This window comes from Hemibagrus wyckioides, linkage group LG04 (genome assembly GCF_019097595.1).
Source record: "Hemibagrus wyckioides isolate EC202008001 linkage group LG04, SWU_Hwy_1.0, whole genome shotgun sequence".
Taxonomy (NCBI): domain Eukaryota; kingdom Metazoa; phylum Chordata; class Actinopteri; order Siluriformes; family Bagridae; genus Hemibagrus; species Hemibagrus wyckioides.
This window is the reverse complement of record NC_080713.1, coordinates 27,506,811-27,534,377: the sequence shown is the minus strand read 5'-3', so window position 1 is coordinate 27,534,377 and position 27,567 is coordinate 27,506,811. Positions and strand designations below refer to the sequence as shown.

The following is a 27,567-nucleotide window of genomic DNA, read 5'->3' as shown; positions in this document are numbered from 1 at the left end:
AGTTATGTAATAATATTTCTTTCTGTGACAGCGAAATTGTACATGATTATGCCAATCATGCAGAACATGCATTGACCATAGACTACATAATTTCAGCAGATCATATTAATATTGAATGTAGAAAATGTAATCATTAAGCATTTGTTTTACCCATCATCTGCTTTTTAGTGTTCTTCTCAGGTTTCAGTATGATTATGTAACACTTTGGAAGAAATATGCAGAATAACAATCCAAAACTGGAGGCTAATATGGCAAATATCTCTACAGCTACAGTGAATTTTCCAGGAGAGCTGACATAGGCAGGAATAAATGTGATCCAAACTGCACAGAATATAAGTATGCTAAATGTGATGAATTTGGCTTCATTGAAATTGTCAGGCAACTTTCGGGCCAGAAAAGCCAAGATAAAACACAAAAGAGCCAGGAATCCTATATAGCCCAGTACAGCCCAGAAACCTATAGCTGAGCCTACATGACATTCTAATATGATCTTTTCCTTGTAGTAGTTCATATTTTTGTATGGAAAAGGAGGAGCAATTGTTAACCAAAGTACACAAATAATGACTTGTACAAGAGTGAAGGCAAGTACACTGAGTCTCTGCTGTGTAGGTCCAAACCATTTCATCACATTACTGCCTGGAAGTGTAGCCCTGAAGGCCATTAACACAACTACTGTTTTCCCCAGAACACAGGAGATACAGAGGACAAAGGTGATCCCAAACGCTGTGTGCCGTAACATACAGGACCATTTAGAGGGCTGACCAATGAATGTGACTGAACAGAGGAAACACAGAGTCAGAGAGAAGAGCAGCAGAAAGCTCAGTTCAGAATTATTTGCTCTAACAATTGGTGTGTCTTTATGTTTAAAGAAAATTACTGCAATGCAGATGGTTAATGATACTCCTAACAAAGAAAATGATACAAGTATGATTCCCATTATTTCCTCAAATGACAGGAATTCCACCATCTTTAAGACACACATATCTTTCCTGTCATTAGACCACAGCTCAGGTGGGCACTTGGTACAAGTTATAGAATCTAAAGAAAGATAAAATAGTATTCAATTAGCAACGTAAGTGCTTGAAATTCTATTGTGTTTATTAGCTTAATAAAATTAATTGAAGAAAACATGTTCATTATACCTGTTATATTACTGATTTCTCCCTCTGCACATGGTATACAGTCAAAGCAGCAGATTGGCCTTCCTTTCTGTACAGCCTTCCTGGTGCCCAGGGAACAACTTTTACTACACACAGAGATTGGCACCTGCAAAATAATTTTACTGTATATGTTTATTCATAATAATTTATTCATTATTTTCTACATTATGGTTTGTACATATTGCCTGTTTATTCAGATATTGTAATTTACCTGTGGTTTATTGTGGGCCCAGGATATAGTGATGTTGTTAAATGACAGCTGAAAATGTGTTTGCAAAGAGCCATCATAGAAGCCCACTTTAACATACACCATATTACCATCTTTGTCTTGTTTCCAATTTAGCAGTTCATACCTTGCTGCTGGATCTCCATTCTCATCAAAGTATACATCCTCTCCATTTGTAGTGGTGAAATGAAGTTTCTGCAGCTCACTGACTACCTTAATCAAGCAGTCGAAAAAATAATCACTAACAAATTTAAGTAAATGTTTTTCATCAGAATATACTGTTACACTCACCTGCCATGGTTTATTATCTGTTATGTTTGCACATGCAGTAGGACGCTGTTGTTCACTCTCTGACTTTGAACAGCCATATTTGTTATGAAGTGCATGAGCCACAGCATACACAGCCTTGTAAACATTATTTGCGAGTCGTAACTCTGAAACATCTGTATAATGGTTTTGAACTTGACTGAGACTTTCATTGCCCTTGCACAGTTGTTTTATCTCAACATTGCCTTGTGTGGGAAATTTACAATCAAAAATTGTCTCCCATAATTCTTGGTAAATATCTGCATCAGAAACTGGATTAAGTTTATTCAGAAACTCCCCCAGGCCTTTGAGTTGCGCTTTTGGGATAGCAAAACCCATAGATCCTTTCAGGATATGTTGCCATTGAACATTGGCTGGGTTCACATCAGAGATCCAGGACTCGCTCCCAATCCACTGAAATCCAGTCATGTTCTGTAAGGCCATTTCCTTTAGAAGAACCCCAAGGTCAGAATATGAGACAAAAGCTACAATAACTTTGGAGGTTGAGGCCTTGATAATCTCAACTATTTTCAGAATTTTTTCTCTGGGATCTGTCCTATAGAATGCCCTGGAATACTCAACACAAATTCCCATTTCTTTGGCTGCAATTATAAATTCATTTATGCCATTTTTCCCATAGTCACTATCACTGTATACGGCTCCTACCCATGTCCAGCCAAAATGCCTGACCAACTTAGCCAAAGCTCTGCTCTGGTAATAATCACTGGGAACAGTTCTGAAGAAAGATGGGTATTTCTTTCTGTCACTTAAGCATGCACATGTTGCAAAGTGACTGACCTGCAATACAAATAATTCAACAACATGTAATTTACTTTTGTTCTTATTTTACATTATTTTTAACTAAAAAGTTTACAACATTTTTGTTATTTTGTGTGTATTTTTAAAATTGTTTGTACACAAAAAAGGCAAAGTCTTACCACAGGGATGTTTAAAGGTCCCACAGTTGCAGCAATAGCAATAGTAGAGCTAGATGATGTTTGTCCTATAATTGCTTGAACTGTATCAGGTTTGGAGCAAGACATTTCAGATGTATTTTTTCCATTTCCATTAACTAAGGACAAGGAGGCTCTTGTGGTCATTTCTACTGATCCACAGGAATCATAGATTCTATACCCCAGTTTGACTCCAGGAAGAATATCTGTTCTGTTGTTTATTTCATCAATAGCAAATACCATTGTTTGTGCACTTTGAACTTCACGGAGACTTAAACTACACAAAAAAAACAGTATTTTACATTGTTAAATGTATTTTCTGTAAGCAATCTAAGATACATGAACAGTTTTGTGAATGTTATCAAATAAAAATAATATAAAGGAGAAAGTAAGGTTATTAATGGTTCATAGTTTCTTAAAATTATTAGTCTTTAACTGATTAAAATTCTCCTAATGTCCCCTCACCTTATGCATATAGGTTGCTGTGGCCCAGATGTAAACATTTGTATTCTCTGATCCACTTTGATGTGGAAAGAAAAGATTCCACCAATAAGTACATCTCCATCTTTGCTGAGTTGAGGAGGATTGTGCAGGCCTAGTAAGCTGCAGCTAGGATCAGCTGCTCTCACCTGAGTGAATAAAAGCCATGTGTGCAGGAACCTCATCCTCATGCCTCCCTATTCCCATTTCCCTTGTTTGGGCTTTTATAGAACTCTTTGACTCCCAAATTGACCAGACGCTTGAGTATTTTTTTATATCTGCTGATCTCCTGGGATTTTCACACACAGTTTGTAGAATTTACTCAGAATGGTGAAATAAAGAAGAAAAAAAAACATCCAGTGAGAAATGTTGCCTGTTGATCAGTATTTGGTGATTGCATGAGTCCATGGACTCAATCTGCCTTGTCTCAACAGTCCAGGCTGTTGGATGTTGTGTAGTCATGTGGACATTGTTTTCTTGGCACACCTAAGGTCTGTTAGTACCAGTCAATCTTTGCTCAGTTGCAACAGACCATTTGTGTAATGTTGCTCACCATATGCCTCCTTTCATGTCCACAATTTACCTATCTTTTGATGGTTACTTCCAACATGAAAATATACCATGTCACAAAGCAAAAGCAGTCTCAAACTGGTTTCATGAACTTGACAATGAGCTCAATATTCTTCAGTGGCCTTCCCAGTCACAGGATCTGAATCTGATAGAACACATTTGAACTGTGCTCTGACCCCAACCCCCAAGGATGGGATATGCAATGAAAGAATTTCACTGTGCAGTAATGTATATGTGGCAAGTAAAGACAACTTAACTTATGAGGCCTATAAAAATGGTGTCAGGGGTGGAGGCATTTTTGAAAATGAGTCTTCATTACAATATACGTGACTGGCCTGTAGAAATTTATGTAATAGTTTTTAGGCTTCTTTGGAACTGATGGTGGTGCTAGTTGCCTCACACAATGCTTGAGTGAAAAGGGTGGACAAGATTCTTGTCAGTGGCTTTCTTGATATTTTGCCTTTTAAAATGTTTGCAGACTCCATCTATGGCAAAGAGTTATAATAGCAATTCTGGAGTCTGTATGGGGGAGAGAGGTGTGAAGTGACAAGTACAGAAGCTTGATTAGTTGTCCATTCTTTTACAAAAGCTATGTTGTTTCATTTTGCAAACTTGTTAACCGCTATGTCAGCAAGGTGTTGTGCTTAGTAATCATATTCATGCAGATTCATATGAATGTTGCACATTTTCCCATAAATCAAGAAACTGACAAACATTTGTACTGATAAAATTCCAGCACTCACCTCTGTACTTGTATTGTTCAGCATCCCCTTTCCTATTTTGTTAATAAAGTTTCTGCACATGAAAATATAAATCTATAGGTATAAAATTGTTTTCAGCCCAAGGGAGCCAGTATAACAGTTTCAATTTTATTTTAACGTTGAATTTCATTCAAGTAACACATTTCAGTTAAATAAAATACGGACTCCATGGTTGTGCTACAATATAATATATATCCACACTGATATGTGAATTTTTCTGTCATGTTGACATATCATGCTGTATGTGAGTGTCAGATTTGTAAATTAGTTAGACAATACAATGTAGGCCTGGATTTAAAATGAAAATTTGGTACAAGTCAGTGCCAACAATGTGACAACAGTATTCATGTCAAGACGCTGTCAAGAATGCAGAGGGTGGATGGCTATTCATCCATTAGTCCACTTCTGCTTAGATCACCTGAAACAGAAGTCTGAACTGGGGTCAAAGTTCAAAACATATTGAAAGGTCTCAATATAAAAGATATATTGATGTCATTTATTTTTTTCATTGTATCATTTATCAGTTGTTTGTACCAAGTAGCAGAATTGCCGGAAGGAACATTTGTTGGTAATTGCTCCTGGTAGGCCTGATGTGCAGTCATAATAGCAGACAGTCTTCTTTTCACAACAGACTTCCTGGTCCCTGAGGGACAGCTCTCAGAGCAAACAGACACTAGCACCTGCCACACTTGAGGGAAAGCTATTCCTGCAATAATAATAATAAACAGTAATGTGACATGTTTTCACATGTTCGTGGTGCTGGTTTGTGAGTCACCTGTGTTTTGAAATATCCACTTGGGAATTCAGTTAAAATCTGGAAAAAAAACACTTTTGTCCTCTTCATACTCAAGTGACCTTTTGATAAGCTTCTAGTCTTTAGGATATTTCATTATAGAAGCAGAATATGACCATTTTTATGGCTCTTTACAAGTTTAATAGTTTGAATCTTACAGTGCAAAAAAAAAAAAAAAAAAACAGTGTCAAATGCTATTATCTATTTTATCTTTATATATTCAGGCCTTAACATGAGTGATGCAGTGAACATATAATTGCATGCTAGAGAGTTTTAAATACATTGATGGATTTGTTATTTGTTTATTATTTGTATCCTTTTGCTCTCATATATTATAGGATGCAGCTCAAATAGGGTACATACATGTGTAGTGTTACGTTATATTAACTTGTACAGGTCCCGATTGCAGAATTTGTCACAGCATTGTTCCATAGAGAGAATGTTCAACAGAATTATGTTAAAAGACATAAAAACCAATCCCATATCCTGCATGTGCAGATGTAGTTTTATTGATTGTCTTGTAGTTTTATTATTGACAGTGCACTTACAAATTGGAAATTGGGAACAATTTGTGATTAAAAAATAGTCTAAAGTACAGTTCAATAACAACTTGGTAAATTAACGAGTAGGTGCTTTCCCCATCATTTGCTTTTTAGTGTTTTTTTCTGGTTTCAGTATGATTATATAGCACTTTGGGACAAATATGCAGAATAATAAACCAAAGCTTGATGCTAAAATGGCAAATATCTCTACAGCTACAGTGAATTTTCCAGGAGAGCTGACATAAGCAGGAATAAATGTGATCCAAACTGCACAGAATATAAGTATGCTGAATGTGATGAATTTGGCTTCATTAAAATTGTCAGGCAACTTCCGGGCCAGAAAAGCCAAGATAAAACACAAAAGAGCTAAGAGTCCAATATAACCCAGCACTGCCCAGAAACCTATAACTGAGCCTACATGACATTCTAATATGACCTTTTCCTTGTAGTATTTCATATTTTTGTAGGGGAAAGGAGGGTCTATTGTTAACCAAAGTACACAAATAATGACCTGTACAAGAGTGAAAGCAAGAACACTGAGTCTCTGTTGTAGAGGCCCAAACCATTTCATGACATTACTGCCTGGAAGTGTAGCCCTGAAGGCCATTAACACAACTACTGTTTTCCCCAGAACACAGGAGATACAGAGGACAAAGGTGATCCCAAATGCTGTGTGGCGCAGCATACAGGACCAGTGAGAGGGCTGACCAATGAATGTAAGTGAACAGAGGAAACACAGAGTGAGAGAGAAGAGCAGCAGGAAGCTCAGTTCAGAATTATTTGCTCTAACAATTGGTGTGTCCTTGTGTTTAAAGAAAATTACAGAAATACAGATGGTGATCAAAACTCCTAACAAAGAAAATGATACAAGAATAATTCCCATTATCTCTTCATATGACAGGAATTCCACCAGCTTTAAGACACAGGCATCTTTCCTGTCATTGGACCACAGTTCAGGTGGACACTTGATGCAAGATATAGAATCTAAGTTAAGAGAAAAGGAATATCAGTTTAGCAGTTTATGCAATTGTAATTTTTGTGTTTATTAACATTAGTAATAAAAGCTTTAAATATTCATACTGTTCTGAAGATAAGCATTATTTATTATAATTGTTATTCATTATACCTGTTATATTACTGATTTCTCCCTCTGCACATGGTATACAGTCAAAACAACAGATTGGCCTTCCTTTCTGCACAGCCTTCCTGGTGCCTGTGTGACAACTTGGACTACACACTGAGACCGGCACCTGAACACAATTATTTATATGTATATATTTATTGATATTCTGCTAAATTATTTATTATACATATTATCTGTTCACATAGCTATTTTCATTTACCTGTGGTTTATTGTGGGCCCAGACTATACTGATGTTATTAAATGACAGTTGAAGGTGTGCTTGCAGCGAGGCATCATAGAAGCCCACTTTAACAAACACTATTTTACCATCTTTTCCTTGTTGCCAGTTTAGCAGTTCATACCTCGCTGCTGGATCTCCATTCTCATCAAAGTATACATCCTCTCCGATTGTAGAGGTGAAATGGAGTTTCTTCAACTCATTGAGTACCTAAATCAAGCATTGCAAACTCTTCAGTGACAAATATAATACTTTTTTCAGCAGGATATATTGTTACACTTACCTGCCATGGTTTATTATCTGTTATGTTCACACATGCTGTAGGACCTTCTTGTTCACTGTCCCTCTTAGAACAGCTATATTTGTTATGCAAGGCATAAGCCACAGCATATACAGCCTTGTAAACATTATGTGCAAGTCGTAGCTCTGAAACATCTGTATAATGGTTTTGGACCTGATTAAGATTTTCATTGCCTTTGCATATATGTTTTATCTCAACATTGTCTTGTGTGGGAAATTTACAGTCAAATATTGTCTCCCACACCTCTTGGTAAAGAGCTACACCAGAACTCGGACTAAGATTGGTCAGGAATTCCCGTAGGCCATTGATTTCAGCTTTTGGGATAGCAAAGCCCATTGATCCTTTCAGAATATGTTGCCATTCAGCATTAGCTGTATTCATATCAGAGATCCAGGACTCACTTCCAATCCACTGAAAACCAGTCAAGTTCTGTAAGGCCATTTCTTTAAAAAGAACTCCAATGTCAGAATATGAGACAAAAGCTACAATAACTTTGGAGGTTGAAGCCTTTATTATATCAACTAGTCTCAGAATTTTCTCTCTGGGATCTGTCCTAAAGAATGGCTTGGAATACTCAACACAGATGCCCTCTTCTTTGGCTGCAATGATAAATTCATTTAGGCCATTGTTCCCATAGTCATTATCACTGCATACGGCACCTACCCATGTCCAGCCAAAATGCCTGACCAACCTAGCTAAAGCTCTGCTCTGGTAGTAATCACTGGAAACAGTTCTGAAGAAAGATGGGTATTTCTTTTTGTCACTTAAGCATGCACATGTTGCAAAGTGACTGACCTGCAATACAAATATTTCAATAACATGTAATTTACTTTGTATTTAGCTTTTATTGTTAGACATTTCCATAATTCCCAGTTAAAAACTCCTTCTTAAACAAAAAGAATAGGTCTTACCACAGGTATGTGCAAAGGTCCCACAGTAGCAGAAATGGCAATAGAGGGACTGGAGGATGTTTGTCCTATTATTGCTTGAACTGTATCAGGTTTGGAGCAAGATATTACAGATGTATTTTTTCCATTTCCATTAACTAAAGACAAGGAGGCTCTTGTGGTCATTTCTATTGACCCACATGAATCATAGATTTTATAACCTAATTTGACCTCAGGAAGAATATCTGTTCTGTTGTTGATTTCCTCAATAGCAAATACCATTGTTTGTGCATTTTGAAATTCACGGAGGCTTAAACTACAAGAGCAAGAAAACAAAAGTGCCAGTAACAGTTTTTCATTTTCTGTAATGAAAATCATTTAAGAAAATGTTTCTGACTTTCTTAAAATGAATACATATCAAACATTTTTATAATTCCACTTGTCAAATTCAACAAAATTCAAATTCCCCTATTGTCCCCTCACCTTATGCAGCCTGGTTGCCAGGGCCCTGATGTAAAGACATGTGTTTTCTGATCCCATTTCATGTGAACAGAAAAGATACCACCAATCATTACATCCCCATCTTTGCTGAGTTGAGGAGGATTGTGCAGGCCTAGTAAGCTGCAAGGAGGATCAGCTGCTCTCACCTGAGTGAATAAAAGCCATGTGTGCAAGAACCTCATTCTCATCACTCCCTAAACACCATGATCACTGTTTGGGTTTTTATAGAACTCTTTGTCTCCCAAATTGATTAGACCCTTGGGTGTAGGTTTTACATTTGCATTACCTTATTAATTTGTACTGCTTACCTGCAGGCATACATTTTAGTTGTATTATAGTATTGTGCAAATTTACATTTAGATGAATATTCTGAAATAAGTCCCCACTAACAATTTTTATGACATATGTCCATGTCCATATCAGTTGGGCCAACTTATTTCAGTCCTACATAAAAAATATACTGTGTAAATGTACATAATGTAAAAATATTTTACAATTTTCCTATTCCCACTATCATTGTGTTATTAAGATACTATTTAGGATTTTATTTTAGAATTTTATGGCACTCTTATCAGCTATTGAAGACTTAAGTCAACTTGGGGATGATACTACAAGCCTGTTTTCTTCCTCCATTATTCTCTGTTGTATCTTTTAAATTCTGACAGATTGGGTAGGTGTCACAGGCACGCCGGACCCGACCCCTCACCAGCTCACTCACTCTCCCGAATATTGATTGAGTTCAACTGCACCTCATTACTTTCTCACCTCCACTCCTCTATTTAAGAGCACTCCCACCACTTCTTCCCTGTCTGGTCTTGTTTAGACACCGACTCCATATCCCATGGACACTCGTTAGCTTTAGCACCATAGCTACCGCTACTTCCCGTGTTGTTCCGAATGCTACTTCCTTCTCCTCCACAATTACTCAGCTCACCTCCGTGCATGGCTTCATCTCCCTCCAGCTCCGGCTCTGTCTCCTCCATAAAGCTGAGTATTCTCCACTCGCCCTCTTTCCACCCGTTTTCCGTTGTCAATAAACATACCCCTTTTGGGGTTTAAATACTCCACTGTCTGTTCCTCTCTGGTGTTTTGTGACAGAAGACCAGACCGCTGAACGGCATGGACCCAACAGCCACTGACACCATCTGCCAGCTGGTCAGTGCGATACAGGGAGTGCTCCCCGGGTTGCAGGAATCCACCGCATCTCAGCCCGCTACCACTACGGTTCCCACCGCATCTCAGCCCTCGGCCGCGGCTGACTCTATCGTGGCTGCGCATCCACCGCCGAACCTGGAAGTGGCGTACCCCACCGGCCCGATGGCCACGCCCTCCTCCTACTCCGGTTCGGCAGAGGATTGCAGTGGTTTCCTGCTTCAGTGTCAACTAGCCATGGAGATGCAACCCCACCGCTTTCCCACCGACAGGTCAAAGATTGCATTCATCATCTCGCTTCTGAATGGGAAAGCACTCTGCTGGGCTGATTCCCTCTGGCAGCAGAACAGCCCAGTTCTCCAGTCTGTTGATGCTTTTGTCGCTCACCTCAGAGAGGTCTTCAGCAAACCCTTATGGGATACGAGAGCAACTCTACCACCTAAAACAAGATAAACGCTCCATTAATGACTATAATCTGCACTTCCGCACTCTAGCTGCTGCCAGTGGGTGGGCTGAATGCACCCTGCTGACCACCTATCTCCAGGGACTCGAGCCCGGGGTTCATCTGCAGCTCGCCACCGTGGATGACTCCGTAGGGTTAGAAGCCTTCATTCAAACTGCCACTCGAGTCTCTGAATGAAGGAAGCGCTGCCTAGTGGAGCCAGGATTGTCACTCCTTCCAACTGTCCATCGTCATCCCGAGGCCTCTCCATCTTCCACCTCTCTAGAACCAGAAGCGGAACCCATGCAGGTGGAACATTCCAGGCTCTCACCCTCTGAGAGACAACGCCGGCTAACCCAGGGTCTCTGCCTCTACTGCGGCCAACAGGGACATGCATTGCCTGCATGTCCCTCACGCCCAGTACGCCCCACGGTGAGTACCATTATCTATTCTCCCACTCACTTAAAACCACTCACCATGCCCGTAGAACTGAATTGCGGTTCCTCTCCCATTACAGTTCACGCGCTCCTAGACTCTGGATCAGCCGGCAACTTCATCTCCACTGACCTCTGCCACCAGCTGAACCTCAAGAAGAGCACTAACCCCATCCGCTACCGCATCCACTCCATCACCAGTAGCCCCCTAGGATGGGGGACAGTGCGCTACTTCGTGGGGCCAATCCACATGAGGATCGGCTTTCTTCATTTGGAGAACAGTCATTTCCTGGTTCTAGAGAGGTCCACTTCGGAGATTATCCTTGGACGTCCCTGGCTTATGGAGCACTCCCCTACCACTTCCTGGGCCACTGGAGAGGTTCTGAGGTGGGGAGAACAATGCTTCAATCATTGTTTTCCTAACCTCCTGCTTAAAGTTACTGAAACCCCTTCCTTACCCCTACAAACCACATCCATCGAGAGTCCACACCAAAAACAGCTACTGTCCATTCCTCCCCAATACTCAGACTCCCAAGACGTGTTTTGTCCACACAAGGCAAGCCAAGCTTCCCCCTCATTGACCTTGGGATTGTTGTATTGATCTCCTTCCTGATGCCCCTGTGCCATGAGGCAAAATATACTCCCTGTCCCTGCCGGAACATCAGGCCATGGAGGACTACATTCGAGAGGCCCTAAAGCAAGGATATATCCGTCCTTCTAAGTCCCCAGCTGCCTCAAGCTTTTTCTTCGGTTCTCCGGCCAAGAAGGACGGAGGACTCCGTCCCTGTATTGATTACCGTGCTGTCAACCAGGTCACCGTTAAATATCGGTATCCCCTTCCGCTCGTTCCTGCCGCTCTCGAACAACTGAGAGGAGCCCGGATATTCTCCAAGCTGGACCTCCGCAGCGCCTACAATTTGTTCTGGATCCGCGAGGGAGACGAGTGGAAGATGGCGTTCGTGACCCCTACCGGCCACTACGAATACCTTGTGATGCCATACAGCCTGGTTAACGCACCATCAGTCTTCCAGGGCTACATGAATGAACTGTTCCGAGAGTACCTACATCGCTTCATCATTGTCTACATCGATGACATTCTGGTGTACTCTCGGAATAAGACTGAACATGTTCTTCATGTCAGAACCGTCCTCCAAAAACTCCGGGAACACCAGCTATTCCTCAAGGTGGAGAAATCCTCCTTCCATTTAACATCCACCAGCTTTCTGGGGTACGTCATCAGCCCCGATCGCGTCAGAATGGAAGAGGGCAAGGTGGAAGCCATCACTGCCTGGCCTGTCCCCACCACGGTGAAGGAGTTGCAGAGGTTCCTGGGGTTCACTAACTTCTACAGGAGGTTCATTAGGGGATACAGTTCCATCATTGCCCCCCTTACGAACCTCCTCAAGAAGGGGCCTAAAACCCTGCAGTGGAGCCCCGAAGTGGACCAAGCATTCCACCTGCTAAAACGTTTCATGTCAGCTCCACTCCTTTCCCATCCAGACCCAGATCTTCCCTTTACCGTGGATGTGGATGCTTCCACTACCGGAGTGGGGGTGGTTCTCTCCCAAGAGCACGGTAATCCTGCATGCCTCCATCCATGTGCCTACTTTTCACGGAAACTATCCCCTTGTGAACAGAACTACGACGTGGGGAACAGGGAGTTACTGGCCATCAAGCTTGCCCTGGAGGAGTGGAGGAACTGGCTGGAGGGAGCTCGTCATCAGTTCACTCTCATCACTGACCACAAGAACCTGCAATTCCTCAGAGATGCCAAACGTCTTAACCCCCGTCAAGCCCGATGGGCCCTGTTTTTCACCAGGTTCAATTTCAAGGTCACCTACCGCCCAGGGCCCAAAAATGGCAAAGCCGATGCTCCCTCATGCTTGTACTCCCCCGACACTCCCTCCAAACAGCCAGAACCCATACTACCACCCAGTGTGTTGGTCGCACCCATCCAGTGGGACCTGGACGCCGACATCACAACGGCCACTGCCTCCTAGCCGACTCCCCCAGAATGCCTGTCCGACCGCACATACGTCCTGTCATCCATACGCCAACATTTAATCCAGTCGGCTCACTCCTCCCCAGGCACGGGGCATCCAGGCATCAACTAGACTCTCTCAATCCTACAGGGACAATACTGGTGGCGTGGACTTACTGCGGACGTCAGGAGGTACGTAAGGGGTTGTCAGGAGTGTGCTATGGCGAAGACCCCTCATCATCTACCATCTGGCAAGCTGATCCCATTGCCCACTCCTCAACACCCCTGGTCACACCTAGGAGTGGACTTTGTCACTGACCTGCCAGCCTCTGAAGGGTACACCTGCATCCTGGTGGCAGTGGACCGGCTTTCCAAGGCCTGCCGTCTCATCCGTCTGAAAGGCCTCCCCACAGCCTTGGAAACTGCAGAAGGCCTGTTCCAGTATGTCTTTCAGAATATCAGGATCCCCGAAGATATCGTGTCCAATAGGGGATCTCAGTTTGTGTCGCGTGTCTGGAAGGCCTTCTTTCGTCGCCTGGGTGTGACCATTAGCCTGACTTCTGGATATCACCCACAGTCCAACGGCCAAACTGAGCGTAAAATCCAGGAGACCAGTCGCCACCTACGTACCTTCTGCCACCACCAGCAACTCTCCTGGCATCGCTACCTCCCGTGGGCCGAGTATGCCCAAAACTCCCTGCGTCAGTCCACCACTGGCCTCACCCCTTTCCCGTGCATACTCGGATTCCAGCATCCATTGTTTCCCTGGTCTGACGAACCTTCCACAGTTCCCTCAGTCCAACATTGGTTCCAGGAAAGTGAGAGAGTCTGGAACTCCGCCAACCAGAAACTACAACAGGCCATCCGGTGCCTTAAGCGGGCAGCGGACACCTGGAGGGAGGAAGCGCCTAATTATTGTCCCGGACAGAAGGTGTGGCTCTCAACAAGAGACATCCGAGTACGTCTCCCCTACAGGAAGCTCAGCCCCAAATACATCGGCCCATTCCTCATCTCCCGTCTCATCAACCCAGTTACAGTGCAACTCCAACTCCCATCACACTACAAAATTCACCCCACATTCCATGTATCTTTACTTAAACCTTATGTCTCACCTGTCTCTCCTTCTACCTCCACAGAGTCCAGCGATGCGGTAGATCCCCCTCTCCCTCCAGTGGGCGAGGATGACTCTGTCTATACGGTGAATGAGATCCTGAGGTCCTGGCGTCGTGGTGGTCACCTTGAGTACTTAGTCGACTGGGAGGGGTATGGTCTGGAAGAAAGGTCGTGGGTCCCTCGTGGTGACATTTTGGACCCCAACCTCCTCACGGACTTCCACACCCGTCACCCAGAACACCCTACCCCACGTGCTAGAGGCCGTCCGCCGCGATGCTGAAGAGCTCGGTCCTCAGGAGCGGACCGTGGAGGGGGGGGTTCTGTCACAGGCACGCCGGACCCGACCCCTCACCAGCTCACTCACTCTCCCGAATATTGATTGAGTTCACCTGTACCTCATTACTTTCTCACCTCCACTCCCCTATTTAAGAGCACTCCTGCCACTTCTTCCCTGTCTGGTCTTGTTTAGACACCGACTCCATATCCCATGGACACTCGTTAGCTTAAGCACCATAGCTACCACTACTTCCCGTGTTGCTCCGAATGCTACTTCCTTCTCCTCCGCAATTACTCAGCTCACCTCCGTGCACGGCTTCATCTCCCTCCAGCTCCGGCTCTGTCTCCTCCATAAAGCTGAGTATTCTCCACTCTCCCTCTTTCCACCCGTTTTCCATTGTCAATAAACATACCCCTTCCGGGGTTTAAATACTCCATTATCTGTTCCTCTCTGGTGTTTTGTGACAGTAGGGAGCTTTGCTATATTGTATTTTCAGTAATGGCTAATTGTACTAACGCCACTCCTGAATTATCTTATCTCTCGATACCCCACAACATGATGGATTGCACAGTCGATGAGATTTGTTTTACAATTCGGGCCAAATAATTCAGTATTATTTTAATTGCCATGCTCTTTCAGGGGCCATTTGTCAAAGTCCTATCATTATGTCCTGATTGGTTGTGAGTAGCAGAAACAGATTTACTTCTGTTGGGTTCTAAAAATCACACAGCTCATTAGGTGTACAATCTCACTCACATCACTGCAGGAATCATTTCCCTAGCATGTGGTTGACCTGGAATCAGACTGAAATTGTTAATTCTAGAACTGTGGCTAAAGAAACTTTTATGAGTAGAGCTAAAGTTTCAGAATCTAGAAACCCACACAGCAAAATGTAGTACCCTCAAATTGACAAAGCCTGGTGCATTGGTTAACTGCCCACATAAGTTCTATTGGTCTTGCAAGAGTTCGAATTGGGCAGCCACATACTCCAATTTACCCCAGTGGCTTGATCCCTGAATAGCACCAGTAAAGATATCATCAACAAAGGATTGGGCTGCCACTGGGATGTTTTACAGCTAAAAACATTACACACTGGGCACTGACTATGGCAGATACTGATTTATAAGTTGTCAAGATGCTATGATGCTAAAATCTCAAATTAATCATAGATAAATGTTTGCAAAGTCCAGAAAACATTGTACCTCGTTCTTTGTGGTGGGAAATGGCCAGTTCATGACTGCTGTGAACTTGTCCTGGTCCATGAGCACCCACTCTGCTCCAGTGCAGCCCAGAAAAGCAGCCTTGTATTCATGAAACTCCTTTAAGATTTAAGATTTTTGTAAATCTTCTGTAATTGTTCAAGAGATGTAGGGACCAGGGATATTGGATAGGAATACTTAACTATTACTTGTTTCAAAACAAAATAGTTGAAAGCCTGCAGATGTTGAATAGGTAGATGGACATATGTACCTTTGTTTGAGGGCCTCCTTAAAGTATTGTTATATATTCAAGGCCTGTATAAAAGCTTAAGGTGGTTGGCATGGGATGTGACTCCTGCTATTAATTCAGTGACAGAATCATTGGACACTTTGGAGAGAGCCCATTGACCTTGTTTTTTATAGAATTCCTCACAGAACTCTTGGATCTCTATGGGAATTTCCACATGGACATGGGTCATAATTAAATTTTAAAATACTAAGGCTGCATTACAATATAATAACCTTTTTTATTGTTTGCTTATCACATATCATTTGATATCAACAGGATTCAAAATTAACAGCAGCAATCTAAGGTTTAGCATTAAACTACACATACAAGGAAGCTCATATACACAATAATTTCAATTTTTTTATTTTAAACCTAGCTATGCATAGTAGTGAAATTAAGGGTGATGCTGATTTAATGTGAGAATGCAAGACAGTCATGAAAATATATTTAATGATGGTTCTTGCTCTTGTAGGTCATATGGTGAGCATAATTTTAAAAGTTTTAGGATGGATAAGTTTTAATAAGTTTAATTACTTGATGGGCTACTTGCTCACTTCACTGGTGCTTTACTCATCATTTGCTTTTTGGTATTCTTTTCTGGTTTCATTATGATGATATAACACTTTGGAAGAAATATACAAAACAGTAACCCAAAGCTTGAGGCCAATATAGCAAATATCTCTACAGCTACAGTAAATTTTCCAGGAGAGCTGACATAAGCTGGAATAAAAGTGATCCAAACTGCACAGAATATGAGCATGCTGAATGTGATGAATTTGGCTTCATTGAAATTATCAGGCAACTTCCTAGCCAGAAAAGCCAAAACAAAACATAGAGAAGCCAAAAATCCAATGTAACCCAGCACAGCCCAGAAACCTATGGTAGAACCCAGATTGCATTCTAGAATAATTTTTTCTTTGTAGCTCTTCAGATTTTTGAAAGGGAAAGGAGGGGATATGGTTAACCAAAGAACACAAATGACAACCTGTATGAGAGTGAAGACAAGTACACTGAGTCTCTGCTGTGTAGGCCCAAACCATTTCATGACATTACTGCCTGGAAGTGTAGCCCTGAAGGCCATTAACACCACTATGGTTTTTCCCAGTACACAGGAGATGCAGAGGACGAAGGTGATCCCAAACGCTGTGTGCCGCAGCATACAGGACCACTCAGAGGGCTGACCAATAAAAGTAAGTGAACAGAGGAAACACAGAGTCAGAGATAAGAGCAGCAGGAAGCTCAGCTCAGAGTTGTTGGCTTTGACTATTGGGGTATGTTTATGTCTAAAGAATATTATTGATATTACCAGTGTTATAAAAGCACCAATAATAGAAACAGCTGTTAGTAAAATTCCCATACTTTCTTCAAAGGACAAATATTCAACTTCCTTCTTTACACATTTATCTTTCTGTAAATTTGACCAGTATTCTTGGGAGCATTGTTCACATTCAATAGAATCTGTCATAGATTTGAAAGAGAAATAAACAATAAACAACACATAAAATGCACAGGGAAAATAATCAGTAGGATTCCTTGATAATTCAAAAGCTTAATAAACCTTTAAATGCATGATTTGAAAACTCATATATACATTTCTATTCATAATGTGTAATTCTAATATTTTTCTTCTTCTGGATATTACTGTACCTGTCATATTACTAATCTCTCCATCAGCACATGGTATGCAATCAAAGCAACAGATAGGCTTTCCTTTCTGCACAGCCTTCCTTGTACCAGGAGGACAGTTCTCACTGCATACAGATATAGGTACCTATGATTTAAAAAAAAAAAATATTTGCCTAAACATAATAGATAGTATCTTTTAAAAATAAGATATTAAAAGAAGAAATGTCACCTGCTTACCTGCTTGGTATTTTGCGCCCACACTATAGAGGCCAAGTTAATTGCTAATTGATCATAACTAGGTAAAGTAGAGTCATACAGTCCAACAGAGATAAATTCATGTTGATTTTCTTTATTTTTTTGCCAGTTTATTATCTCATATTTTGCGGGAGGGTCACCATTTTTATCAAAATAAACTTCTTCCCCTTCTTTGGTTTTGAAATATACATTTCTGAGGTGTTTTAAAAACTGACACACACACACAAACACACACACATACACATATATATATATATATATATATATATATATATATATATATATATATATATAAAGAGAGAGAGAGAGAGAGAGAGAGAGAAAAAGAGAAAGAGAACATGTTACATTCCTGGTTTAATTATAATAATAAACATTGTTTATATACTCACTGTGACAGGACCAGGCTGTTGATTTGAAAGACATGTTTTATTGCAGCCAAGGAGGTTGTGTAGTGTATGGGCAATAGCATAAACTCCTTTATACACATTACTAAAAATGGGCATCAGTGACATATCAGTGAATGTGTTTTCTACTTCAGACAGCTTCTCTTCTCCTGTGCACAAGGGCAAGCCCTTTGAATCATTCTGCAGTGTATATTCACAGTCAAACAAAGCCATCCAGAATTCAGGAAAAATGGCACTGCCTACAGATTTCAGTGGTTTTACATCTAGAATGAAATCCTGAAGACCTGTCACCTTTGCTTTGGGGATAGCTAGCCCTATAGCTCCTTGCAGTATATTGTATTTGTCCAAACTGGCTAGCTCTGGGTCAAAGATCCAGGCCTCTGTTCCCACCCACTGATATCCAGTGATATTGTGTTCAAAAAATACATGCAGTAGATCCTCCAAATCCCAGGTATCAAGAAATCCAACAATCACACGAGAAGTTGAGATTTTGATCTGGTCAATGATTCTCAATACTCTTTCTTTTGAGTATGTTCTAAAATATGGAAGTGAGTATTCTAAGCAGATGCCTAACTGTTCTGCAATTTCAGTAAATGCTGCCATTCCGCTGTTACCATAATCATCATCTCTTCTTATTGCTCCCACCCAGGTCCAGCCAAAGTGCTTGACCATCTCTGCTAGTGCTCTGCTCTGGTAATAATCACTAGGAACAGTGCGCAGAAATGAGGGATATTTCCTTTTGTCACTGAGACACTCACAGGTGGAATAATGACTGATCTAAAACAGGAATTACATATGTGAGACATGTTTGTGCATCATGTATTAACATAAAATTAGTCAAAATGAAAGACACACATTTTTTTGTATTTTTTGTACAGTTATTTGCAGTGATAAGCACTTACACAAATACTTACAATAGGAACACTGAATGGCCCAATACTGTTTGCAATAGCCATAGACACTGATGAGTATGTTTCACCTATTATAGCTTGGACCTGGGCTGGCTTTGTACAGGGTTCATTTGAAATTGAGTTCTCATTTCCATTAACAAGTGCCATGGCCATTTTAATCCCCTGTGGAGCAAAACTACATGTATCATAGATCTTGTATCCCAGAGAGACCCCTGGCAGTAAAGAAGAACTGTTGTTTATTTCCTCTACTGCAAAGATCAATGTCTGGGAAAACTGGAGTGCTCTCATATCAAGGCTGGTCAGGAAAGTAAGGGAAACAATGTAAAGATTTGACATAAGGAGTTATATAAATTACTTTTTTATTTTAGTGTTTAGTATTTTTTTTCTATTCTGCTTACCTTGTGCACTTCACTGGAGGTGGCTTGACCACATAGGATAAGTCAGTGGTCTCCCAACTACTATGAAATGGGAAAGTCCCTCCAACAATGATATCACCATCCTTCCATATCTGTGGGTTTGCAGGCTCTCCTTGTAGGCTACAAGCAGTCCCATTTGCTCTGGAAAAATTAATAATGGCCATTACCACATGCAAAAGAGTAAAGACAGACTCCATAAACCTGTTCAGATTAAGAATAGTGATAAACAACAGTAAAATATGCCTGGTCTGATGTTTTGGCTGGTTGATCAAGATTTCTGGTATATATACAGATGTAAAGAAAATTCTCTATGGAAAAATTACGCTTGTGGGCTGCTCAAAAAAGGAGGTGTGACTTCTGATCAGCTTTTGTCTAAAAACATTAGGCCTCTGTGGCGGGTGTAACTTGTTTTGGCAACAGACAATGGTGGCTGGGCATTTTCTAAAGGGTGGTGTTAAGTTTCTATTCAGGTTCACATGCTTTGCTGATAGTTTTAGCTAAAAACAAGAATGGTGGTCTGTGCATGTGCATAGTTTACTGTCAGCTGAACAGCCATTGCATCATCTGCTGAAGGTGCTGCGAGCACCACAGAGCCGAAAAGGCACTTGAATAATTCAATAATGAATTTACCATTGAATAATTCAATTCAATTCAACTGAATAACCTAAATTGGGTGTTATAGGTGGTCTTAGGCCTATGCTTCTCAGCAACCATGACCTGATTATACTCACTGGCTAAGTCCATTTCTGAAAGCCAGAAGGTCCCTGTCAATGTATCCAATAATTCCTTGATTCAGAAAACACATAGTCTTATTCAGTTTAATCGAATTGAATTATTCAAGTGTAAATGGATGCCTTTCAGGTTCTGCAGTGCTCCCAGCACCTTCAGCAGTTGATGCAATGACTTCATTGATGAGTTGATGATATTATGGTATTTTCTCAATTGGTACTGTAGCACTGCATGTGACACAGTTGGAGATCATTTTGAGTCTACCAGGAGCATGAAGTATGAAAGCTAAGTTTGGGAAGTGTTCATTCTTTCAGAAAGTGGTAGTAATTTCATTAGTCAGTGTCAACAGACCCAAATAAAATCAAGGCAGTTGCCTATTTGTGCTGTCTAGAGTCTATCAGTGACTTACATTTATTCCTGGGTTTGCAAGCTATTGTTGCTGCTTTATGGAAGGGTTTGTCAAATTGCCTAGTCAGATTGGATAACTTATGATGTTATATGGAATGTTCAGTGACTTCTCAGTGCTCCAAGCATATATAATAATGAATACTAAAATGTTGAAGAGGTAGACGGACATATGAACATGTGTTCGAGGGCCTCCTTAATATATTTTTATGTATTCATTCATGGCCTGTATTTCTTTTTTTCAGATAAAAGCTAAATTTGGTTGGTATGGGATGTGACTCCTGCTATTAATTCAGTGGTCATTGGACAGTTTGGAGAGAGCCCACTGACCTTTTTTTTTGTTGAATTCCTCACAGAACTCTTGGATCTCTGTCGGAATTTCCACATGGACTTGGGTTTAAAATCGGTGGTTTGGATGGGCTAAGCAATGTAAGGGATTGGAGGGGCGTGTTGGGTATTTCATGATAGCTTACAAAAGCTGTAAAACTATTTAAGTGTCTGCCAGTGACCATACACATGTCTTTGATAAATGTCGTCTAAATGCTGAATATTTGTGCTGGCATAAGAAGGATTGAAAGTGAGCCAAACCACCCAAAATATAAGCATAATAAATGGAGAAATTTAAGTTTCATTAAAGTAGTGTAGCGAACTTAGCTCAAAATTTAAATATTTAAGTGTAATTATAACTGGTTATAATTAATTATAAATATTCAAACTGCGGTTCTTAGAACTAACTGTCAGAGAATCAATAACACAACTATTTGATTTGTTCGTCCAGCGAACAGACAGTATAATTATTTATTAATTCCTTGAAAAGTTATCTTCCTGGCCAAGAAAGAATAACTACTTTATAAAGTACTAGCTGTAATTTAGCATGTAGCAAGGGCAATGTTCAGGGACCCCGAAATTGTGAGCAAAGCACAGAGACAATCACTCCTGAATAAATTGCATTTAATAAAACAAAAAAACATAACACATACTAACTATGACACACATACATAAAAGACAGGATAAGGATCATAGAGAGGGGATAAGTAGGCAAAGAGAGATTGAGAGTAAGGAAGGGAATACTGAGGAAAGCAGAATGAGAGAGAGAGAGAGTGAGAGAGAGCGAGAGTTTGAAGGAGATAAGGAAACAAAGAAGAGATCAAATATGGCAAGTTTCAGATTGAGTTTTGGTTACCACGTGTGAGAATCGTCAGGGTAATTAGGATTCGCCTTAATAAAGGGGCTTCAGCTTAAAATTGCGAATCTAAAATAATTAGTAACTTTTACTTGCATTGGTTCGTTGATAAGAGTCCTGATGTAATGGATCAAGGAGGTTCAGAGATTCAAAGTCCTCGGAGTAAGCAAGAGATTCCCTGGAACGAAAAAGGTTTCGGTGGTGCAAACAAAGTTTTTCAATTGATGCTGCCGGCAAAGTCTCAGAAGAAACTGAAAGTCTTGTCCCAAAGAAAGATCGGAGTCGAGTCGGGCGACGATAGAAGAGGTCGTGCCGGGAAGAAAAGGCGCAGAGCGGAGAGGGGGTTGGCCCCCATGGGGCCAAGCCGACCTGAGCCGGACAAAAAGTCAACAGCTGAGCAAAAAGCCAAAAAGCTGAGCAAAAAGCCACGATAGATGGGTGCTTAGGGTTTTTATTGATCCCTTGGTCATGCCCAGTTTTTCAGAGTGACCAATCCAATACCTGAATCTTTTGGAGGGAAAAGTTTCTTTGTCTCCGCTCGGTCACTCATTTGCATACTTTATGGTGAAGTCAGGAATGGATAAAGTTTCAGTTAAAGTATCGTAGGCTCATATTATGTACTTGAATGACCACATGGCCTACACTATTGCTTAAAAAGTAAAAGCGGATCATTTTGATAGTAGACGCGAAAGAGACAGTATGAGAGGACAGGAAACTGGGTATAGGCAATTAAACATACATTCTTATCTTATAAAAAATGTTCTATTTCATGAAAACACAGAACAACAGGTCATGAGTGGTAATACAACCATAAAAATATAACGGCAAAAGGGGAATACATATACAGGTGTGTTAGGCATGGGTCAGGGAGGGTTTTACTATTGTTTTATTGAAACTTGAATTATGGAACTCTCCTTATGTGTGGGGGTCAGGATGAGCGTTTCCAGACGCTTTGGGTGTGTGTGTGTGTGGTTGTGGGTGTGTGTGGTTGTGGGTGTGTGTGTGTGTGTGTGTGTGTGTCTTCAGTCAGAACTTTGGTCATCCCCCGGTCAAGGCACTGATTTGGTTTAGATTAGGGAATTCTTGTTGACTTTTAACGGCAGTAAAACTGCTGGGCGCAGGGTGATTTGCATGTTAAGGTCACAAGTTGATGGGAAGTTCCAGGGGTGTGAGGCTGGGCTATCAGTACTTTTGGTCTGCGGAAGTCCAACATTCATGGAGGCAGGATTCCTCCTTTGTCTCCAGTCTCGTTGGGGGCGTCATTGGTTATCCAGAGCCATCAGACATCCCGGAACCTGGCTCTCATGAGTTACAGCATGTTGGTTGAGTCAAAATGAAATGACTATTAGCGAAATAGGTCAGTTGTGAGCTGTGTAATGGTTAATTGAGTTTTTGAGAAGGATGCAACGGACCGCATGAGCAAGTGAGCCGACCTGGAGACGCTACAGTAGTCAACCAGCTTCTGAGATTCATATCACCCAAGGTATCATACACGGCAGCTCTAAGTATCTGCAAACACCAGCATTTTTAGAAGACAAATAGAAATGGTTAAGTTGCTTTTTTAATTTAATGTCCACTTTATGCATACTTGTTTTAAAAGAATTTTCTCTTTAACTATCATAATTGAATTCTAAAATACTGGCATTTGCATGAAAGAGTTGATAAGGCTGCATTACAATATAATAAGCTTTTTATTGTTTTCTTATCACATATTATTTGATATCAACAGGATTCAACATTAACAGCAGGAATCTAAGGTTTAGCACTAAACTACACATACAAGGAAGCCTGTATACACAGTAATTTCAATTTCAAGTTCTTGTTCTTGTAGGTCATATGATGAGCATAATTTTAAATGTTTTAGAATGGCTAAGGTAATACCCATTTACTTTGAATGAATAATCAGTTTGAATAAGCTTAATTACTTGTTTCCTTAAGGGCTACTTGCTAATTTAAATAGGGGGTTTTAGCAAGTGGTGTCCATTAACTTTAAGAATAGATCCTTTCCCATGCTTATAAACAGAACCTGATATTTGAATTGAGCTCTGATAACATATTGTAGATCACATCAAATGTTTTTCCTCTCAGATCAATATAATTTTATACTATGTTGTGTAAGTGTTAGCTACCAATTGAAAATCAATGCATATGGTCAATATCGCAATTTGACCTACAATTTCATATTCACTGATCATATGATTTGAAATATGATTATATGATAGGTAGGCTTTTAGCTCACTTCACTGGTGCTTTACTCTGTAATTCTAATTTTTTTTCTTCTTCTGGATATTACTGTACCTGTCATATTACTCTTCTCTCCATCAGCACATGGTATGCAATCAAAGCAACAGATAGGCTTTCCTTTCTGCACAACCTTCCTTGTACCAGGAGGACAGTTCTCACTGCATACAGATATAGGTACCTATGATTTTAAAAAATATTAATTTGCCTAAACGTAATAGTATATTTAAAAAATAAGATATTAAAAGAAGAAATGTCACCTGCTTACCTGCTTGGTATTTTGTGCCCACACTATAGAGGCCAACTTAATTGCTAATTGATCATAACTAGGTAAAGTAAAGTCATACAGTCCAACAGTGATAAATTCATGTTGATTTTCTTTATTTTTTGCGAGTTTATTATCTTATATTTTGTGGGAGGGTCACCATTTTTATCAAAATAAACTTCTTCTCCTTCTTTGGTTTTGAAATATACATTTCTGAGGTGTTTTAAAAACTGACACACACACACACATACAGGGTTTGTACAATGAAACTGAAACGCTGGCCAATTTAGTGTTGGAGGTTTCATGGCTAAATTTGACCAACCTGGTGGCCAATCTTCATTGATTCCACATTCCACCAGTAAGAGCAGAGTGTGAAGGTTTAATTAGCAGAGTAATAGCACAGTTTTGCTTAAAATATTGCAATGCACACAACATTATGGGTGACATCAGAGTTCAAAAGAGAACAAATTGTTGGTGCATGTCTCGCTGGCGCATCTGTGACTAAGACAGCAAGTCTTTGTGATGTATCAATAGCCACGGTATCCAGGGTAATGTCAGCATACCACCAAGAAGGACGAACCACATCCAGCAGGAGTAACTGTGGACACAAGAGGAAGCTGTCTGAAAGGGATGTCCGGGTGCTAACCCGGATTGTATCCAAAAAACATAAAACCACAGCTGCCCAACTCACTGCAGATTTAAATGTGCACCTCAACTCTCCTGTTTCCACCAAAACTGTCTGTCGGGAGCTCCACAGGGTCAATGTACATGGCTGGGCTGCTATAGCCAAACCTTTGGTCACTCGTGCCAATGCCAAACATCGGTTTCAATGGTGCCAGCAGTGAAAATCTTGGGCTGTGGACAATGTGAAACGTATTGTTCTCTGATGAGTCCACCATCACTGTCTTTCCCACATCCGAGAGAGTTACGGTGTGGAGAAGCCCCAAAGAAGCGTACCACCCAGACTGTTGCATGCCCAGAGTGAAGCATGGGGGTTGATCAGTGATGGTTTGGGCTGCAATATCATGGCATTCCCTAGGCCCAATACTTGTGCTAGATGGGCGCATCACTGCCAAGGACTACCGAACCATTCTGGAGGACCATGTGCACGCAGTGGTTCAAACATTGTATCCTGAAGGCGGTGCCGTGTATCAGGATGATAATGCACCAATACACACAGCAAGACTGGTGACAGAGTGGTTTGATGAACATGAAAATGAAGTTGAACATCTCCCATGGCCTGCACAGTCACCAGATCTAAATATTATTGAGCCACATTGGGCTGTTTTGGAGGAGCGAGTCAGGAAACGTTTTCCTCCACCAGCATCACGTAGTGATCTGGCCACTATTCTGCAAGAAGAATGGCTCAAAATCCCTCTGGCCACTGTGCAGGACTTGTATCTGTCATTCCCAAGATGAATTGATGCTGTATTGGCCGCAAAAGGAGGCCCTACACCATACTACTGAATTATTGTGGTCTAAAACCAGGCGTTTCAGTTTCATTGTCCAACCCCTGTATATATATATATATATATATATATATATATATATATATATATATATGTAGATATATAAATTAAGAGAGAGTGAGAGAGAGAGAGAGAGAGAGAGAGAGAGAGAGAGAGAGAGAGAAATAGAGAAAGAGAACATGTTACATTCCTGGTTTATTTATAATAATAAACATTGTTTATATATTCACTGTGACAGGACCAGGCTGTTGCTTTGTAAGACATGTTTTATTGCAGCCAAGGAGGTTGTGTAGTGTATGGGCAATAGCATAAACTCCTTTATACACATTACTAAAAATGGGCATCAGTGACATATCAGTGAATGTGTTTTTTACTTCAGACAGCTTCTCTTCTCCTGTGCACATGGGCAAGCCCTTTGAATCATTCTGCAGTGTATATTCACAGTCAAACAAAGCCATCCAGAATTCAGGAAAAATGGCACTGCCTACAGATTTCAGTGGTTTTACATCTAGAATGAATTCCTGAAGACCTGTCACCTTTGCTTTGCGGATAGCTCCTTGCAGTATATTGTATTTATCCAACCTGGCTAGCTCTGGGTCAAAGATCCAGGCCTCTGTTCCAACCCACTGATATCCAGTGATATTTTGTTCAAAAAATACATGCAGTAGATCCTCCAAATCCCAGGTATCAAGAAATCCAACAATCACACGAGAAGTTGAGATTTTGATCTGGTCAATGATTCTCAATACTCTTTCTTTTGAGTATGTTCTAAAATATGGAAGTGAGTATTCTAAGCAGATGCCTAACTGTTCTGCAATTTCAGTAAATGCTGCCATTCCACTGTTACCATAATCATCATCTCTTCTTATTGCTCCCACCCAGGTCCAGCCAAAGTGCTTGACCATCTCTGCTAGTGCTCTGCTCTGGTAATAATTACCAGGAACAGTGCGCAGAAATGAGGGATATTTCCTTTTGTCACTGAGACACTCACAGGTGGAATAATGACTGATCTAAAACAGGAATTACATATGTGAGACATTTTTGTGCATCTTGTATTAACATACAATTAGTCAAAATGACACTCATTTCCTTTTTACTTTTTGTACAGTTATTTGTAGTGATAAGCACTTACACAAATACTTACAATAGGAACACTGAATGGCCCAATACTGTTTGCAATAGCCATAGACACTGATGAGTATGTTTCACCTATTATAGCTTGGACCTGGGCTGGCTTTGTACAGGGTTCATTTAAAATTGATTTCTCATTTCCATTAACAAGTGCCATGGCCATTTTAATCCCCTGTGGAGCAAAACTACATGTATCATAGATCTTGTATACCAGAGAGACACTGTCACAAAACACATTGTCATTGAGGCACACGTCATTGAGGCAGGAAACCGTAGACTTCTTGGCACAGGGACGATGGTTGTTGTCTTGAGGCACATAGGGATGATGGAGCTGCTCAGCGAGATGTTGAATATGTCAGTGAAGACATCTGCTAGCTGCTCTGCACACTCCCTGAGAACTTTGCCAGGAATGTTGTCTGGTCCAGCAGACTTCCGTGGGTTAACTCTGCATAGAGTTCTCCTCACGTCAGCCGTGGTGAGACAGAGCACTGGGTCATTAGGAGGAGGGATGATCTTCCTCGCTGTTGTGTTGTTCTGTGCCTCAAACCGAGCGTAGAAGTCGTTCAGAGCATCTGGAAGGGAGGCATCACTGTCACAGGCAGGTGAAGTTGTCCTGTAGTTGGTGATCGCCTGGATGCCCTGCCACATGCGCCGGGAGTCTCTGCTGTTCTGGAAGTGGCCGTGGATTCTCTGGGCATGTGCACACTTCGCCTCTCTGATGGCTCGGGACAGTTTGGCCCTTGCAATTTTTAAGGCCGCCCTGTCCCCTGATCTGAAGGCAGAGTCTCTTGACTTTAGGATAGC

General features: G+C 41.0%; 3 protein-coding genes across 3 annotated transcripts; all 3 read right to left on the bottom strand.

Moving 5' to 3' along the window:
* Positions 1–133: 133 nt before the first annotated feature.
* LOC131351548 (extracellular calcium-sensing receptor-like) lies at positions 134–2,735 on the bottom strand. Its single transcript, XM_058386967.1, has 4 exons — positions 2,631–2,735; positions 1,372–1,599; positions 1,143–1,266; positions 134–1,038 (listed from the first exon to the last, which is right to left on the bottom strand). The coding sequence occupies exons 1-4, from the start codon at positions 2,733–2,735 to the stop codon at positions 134–136; spliced, it is 1,362 nt and encodes a 453-aa protein (XP_058242950.1).
* A 3,132-nt stretch (positions 2,736–5,867) lies between these two features.
* LOC131352159 (extracellular calcium-sensing receptor-like) lies at positions 5,868–8,649 on the bottom strand. The gene is made up of 5 exons (XM_058388090.1): positions 8,365–8,649; positions 7,436–8,248; positions 7,135–7,362; positions 6,918–7,041; positions 5,868–6,775 (listed from the first exon to the last, which is right to left on the bottom strand). Exons 1-5 carry the CDS (start codon positions 8,620–8,622, stop codon positions 5,868–5,870), a joined length of 2,331 nt encoding a protein of 776 aa, XP_058244073.1. The 5' UTR covers positions 8,623–8,649.
* Positions 8,650–16,278: 7,629 nt separating this feature from the next.
* On the bottom strand, positions 16,279–19,537 carry LOC131351547 (extracellular calcium-sensing receptor-like). The gene is made up of 6 exons (XM_058386966.1): positions 19,323–19,537; positions 18,928–19,219; positions 17,999–18,790; positions 17,592–17,819; positions 17,376–17,499; positions 16,279–17,186 (listed from the first exon to the last, which is right to left on the bottom strand). The coding sequence occupies exons 1-6, from the start codon at positions 19,535–19,537 to the stop codon at positions 16,279–16,281; spliced, it is 2,559 nt and encodes an 852-aa protein (XP_058242949.1).
* Between the last annotated feature and the right edge of the window lie 8,030 nt (positions 19,538–27,567).

Coding starts and splice junctions, on each gene's coding strand:
- LOC131352159 (XM_058388090.1), bottom strand. CDS start 8,622: ATGGTATTTGCTATTGAGGAAATCAACAACAGAACAGATATTCTTCCT. Junction 8,249..8,364: donor GACCTTTGCACATACCTGTG/GTAAGACCTATT, acceptor TTTGTATTGCAG/GTCAGTCACTTTGCAACATG. Junction 6,776..6,917: donor AGAAATCAGTAATATAACAG/GTATAATGAATA, acceptor CTCTTAACTTAG/ATTCTATATCTTGCATCAAG.
- LOC131351547 (XM_058386966.1), bottom strand. CDS start 19,537: ATGGAGTCTGTCTTTACTCTTTTGCATGTGGTAATGGCCATTATTAAT. Junction 17,500..17,591: donor GGGCGCAAAATACCAAGCAG/GTAAGCAGGTGA, acceptor TTTAAATCATAG/GTACCTATATCTGTATGCAG. Junction 17,187..17,375: donor AGAGATTAGTAATATGACAG/GTACAGTAATAT, acceptor AATCTATGACAG/ATTCTATTGAATGTGAACAA.
- LOC131351548 (XM_058386967.1), bottom strand. CDS start 2,735: ATGTCTTGCTCCAAACCTGATACAGTTCAAGCAATTATAGGACAAACA. Junction 1,600..2,630: donor GACCTTTAAACATCCCTGTG/GTAAGACTTTGC, acceptor TGCTTGATTAAG/GTAGTCAGTGAGCTGCAGAA. Junction 1,267..1,371: donor GGGCCCACAATAAACCACAG/GTAAATTACAAT, acceptor ATTATTTTGCAG/GTGCCAATCTCTGTGTGTAG.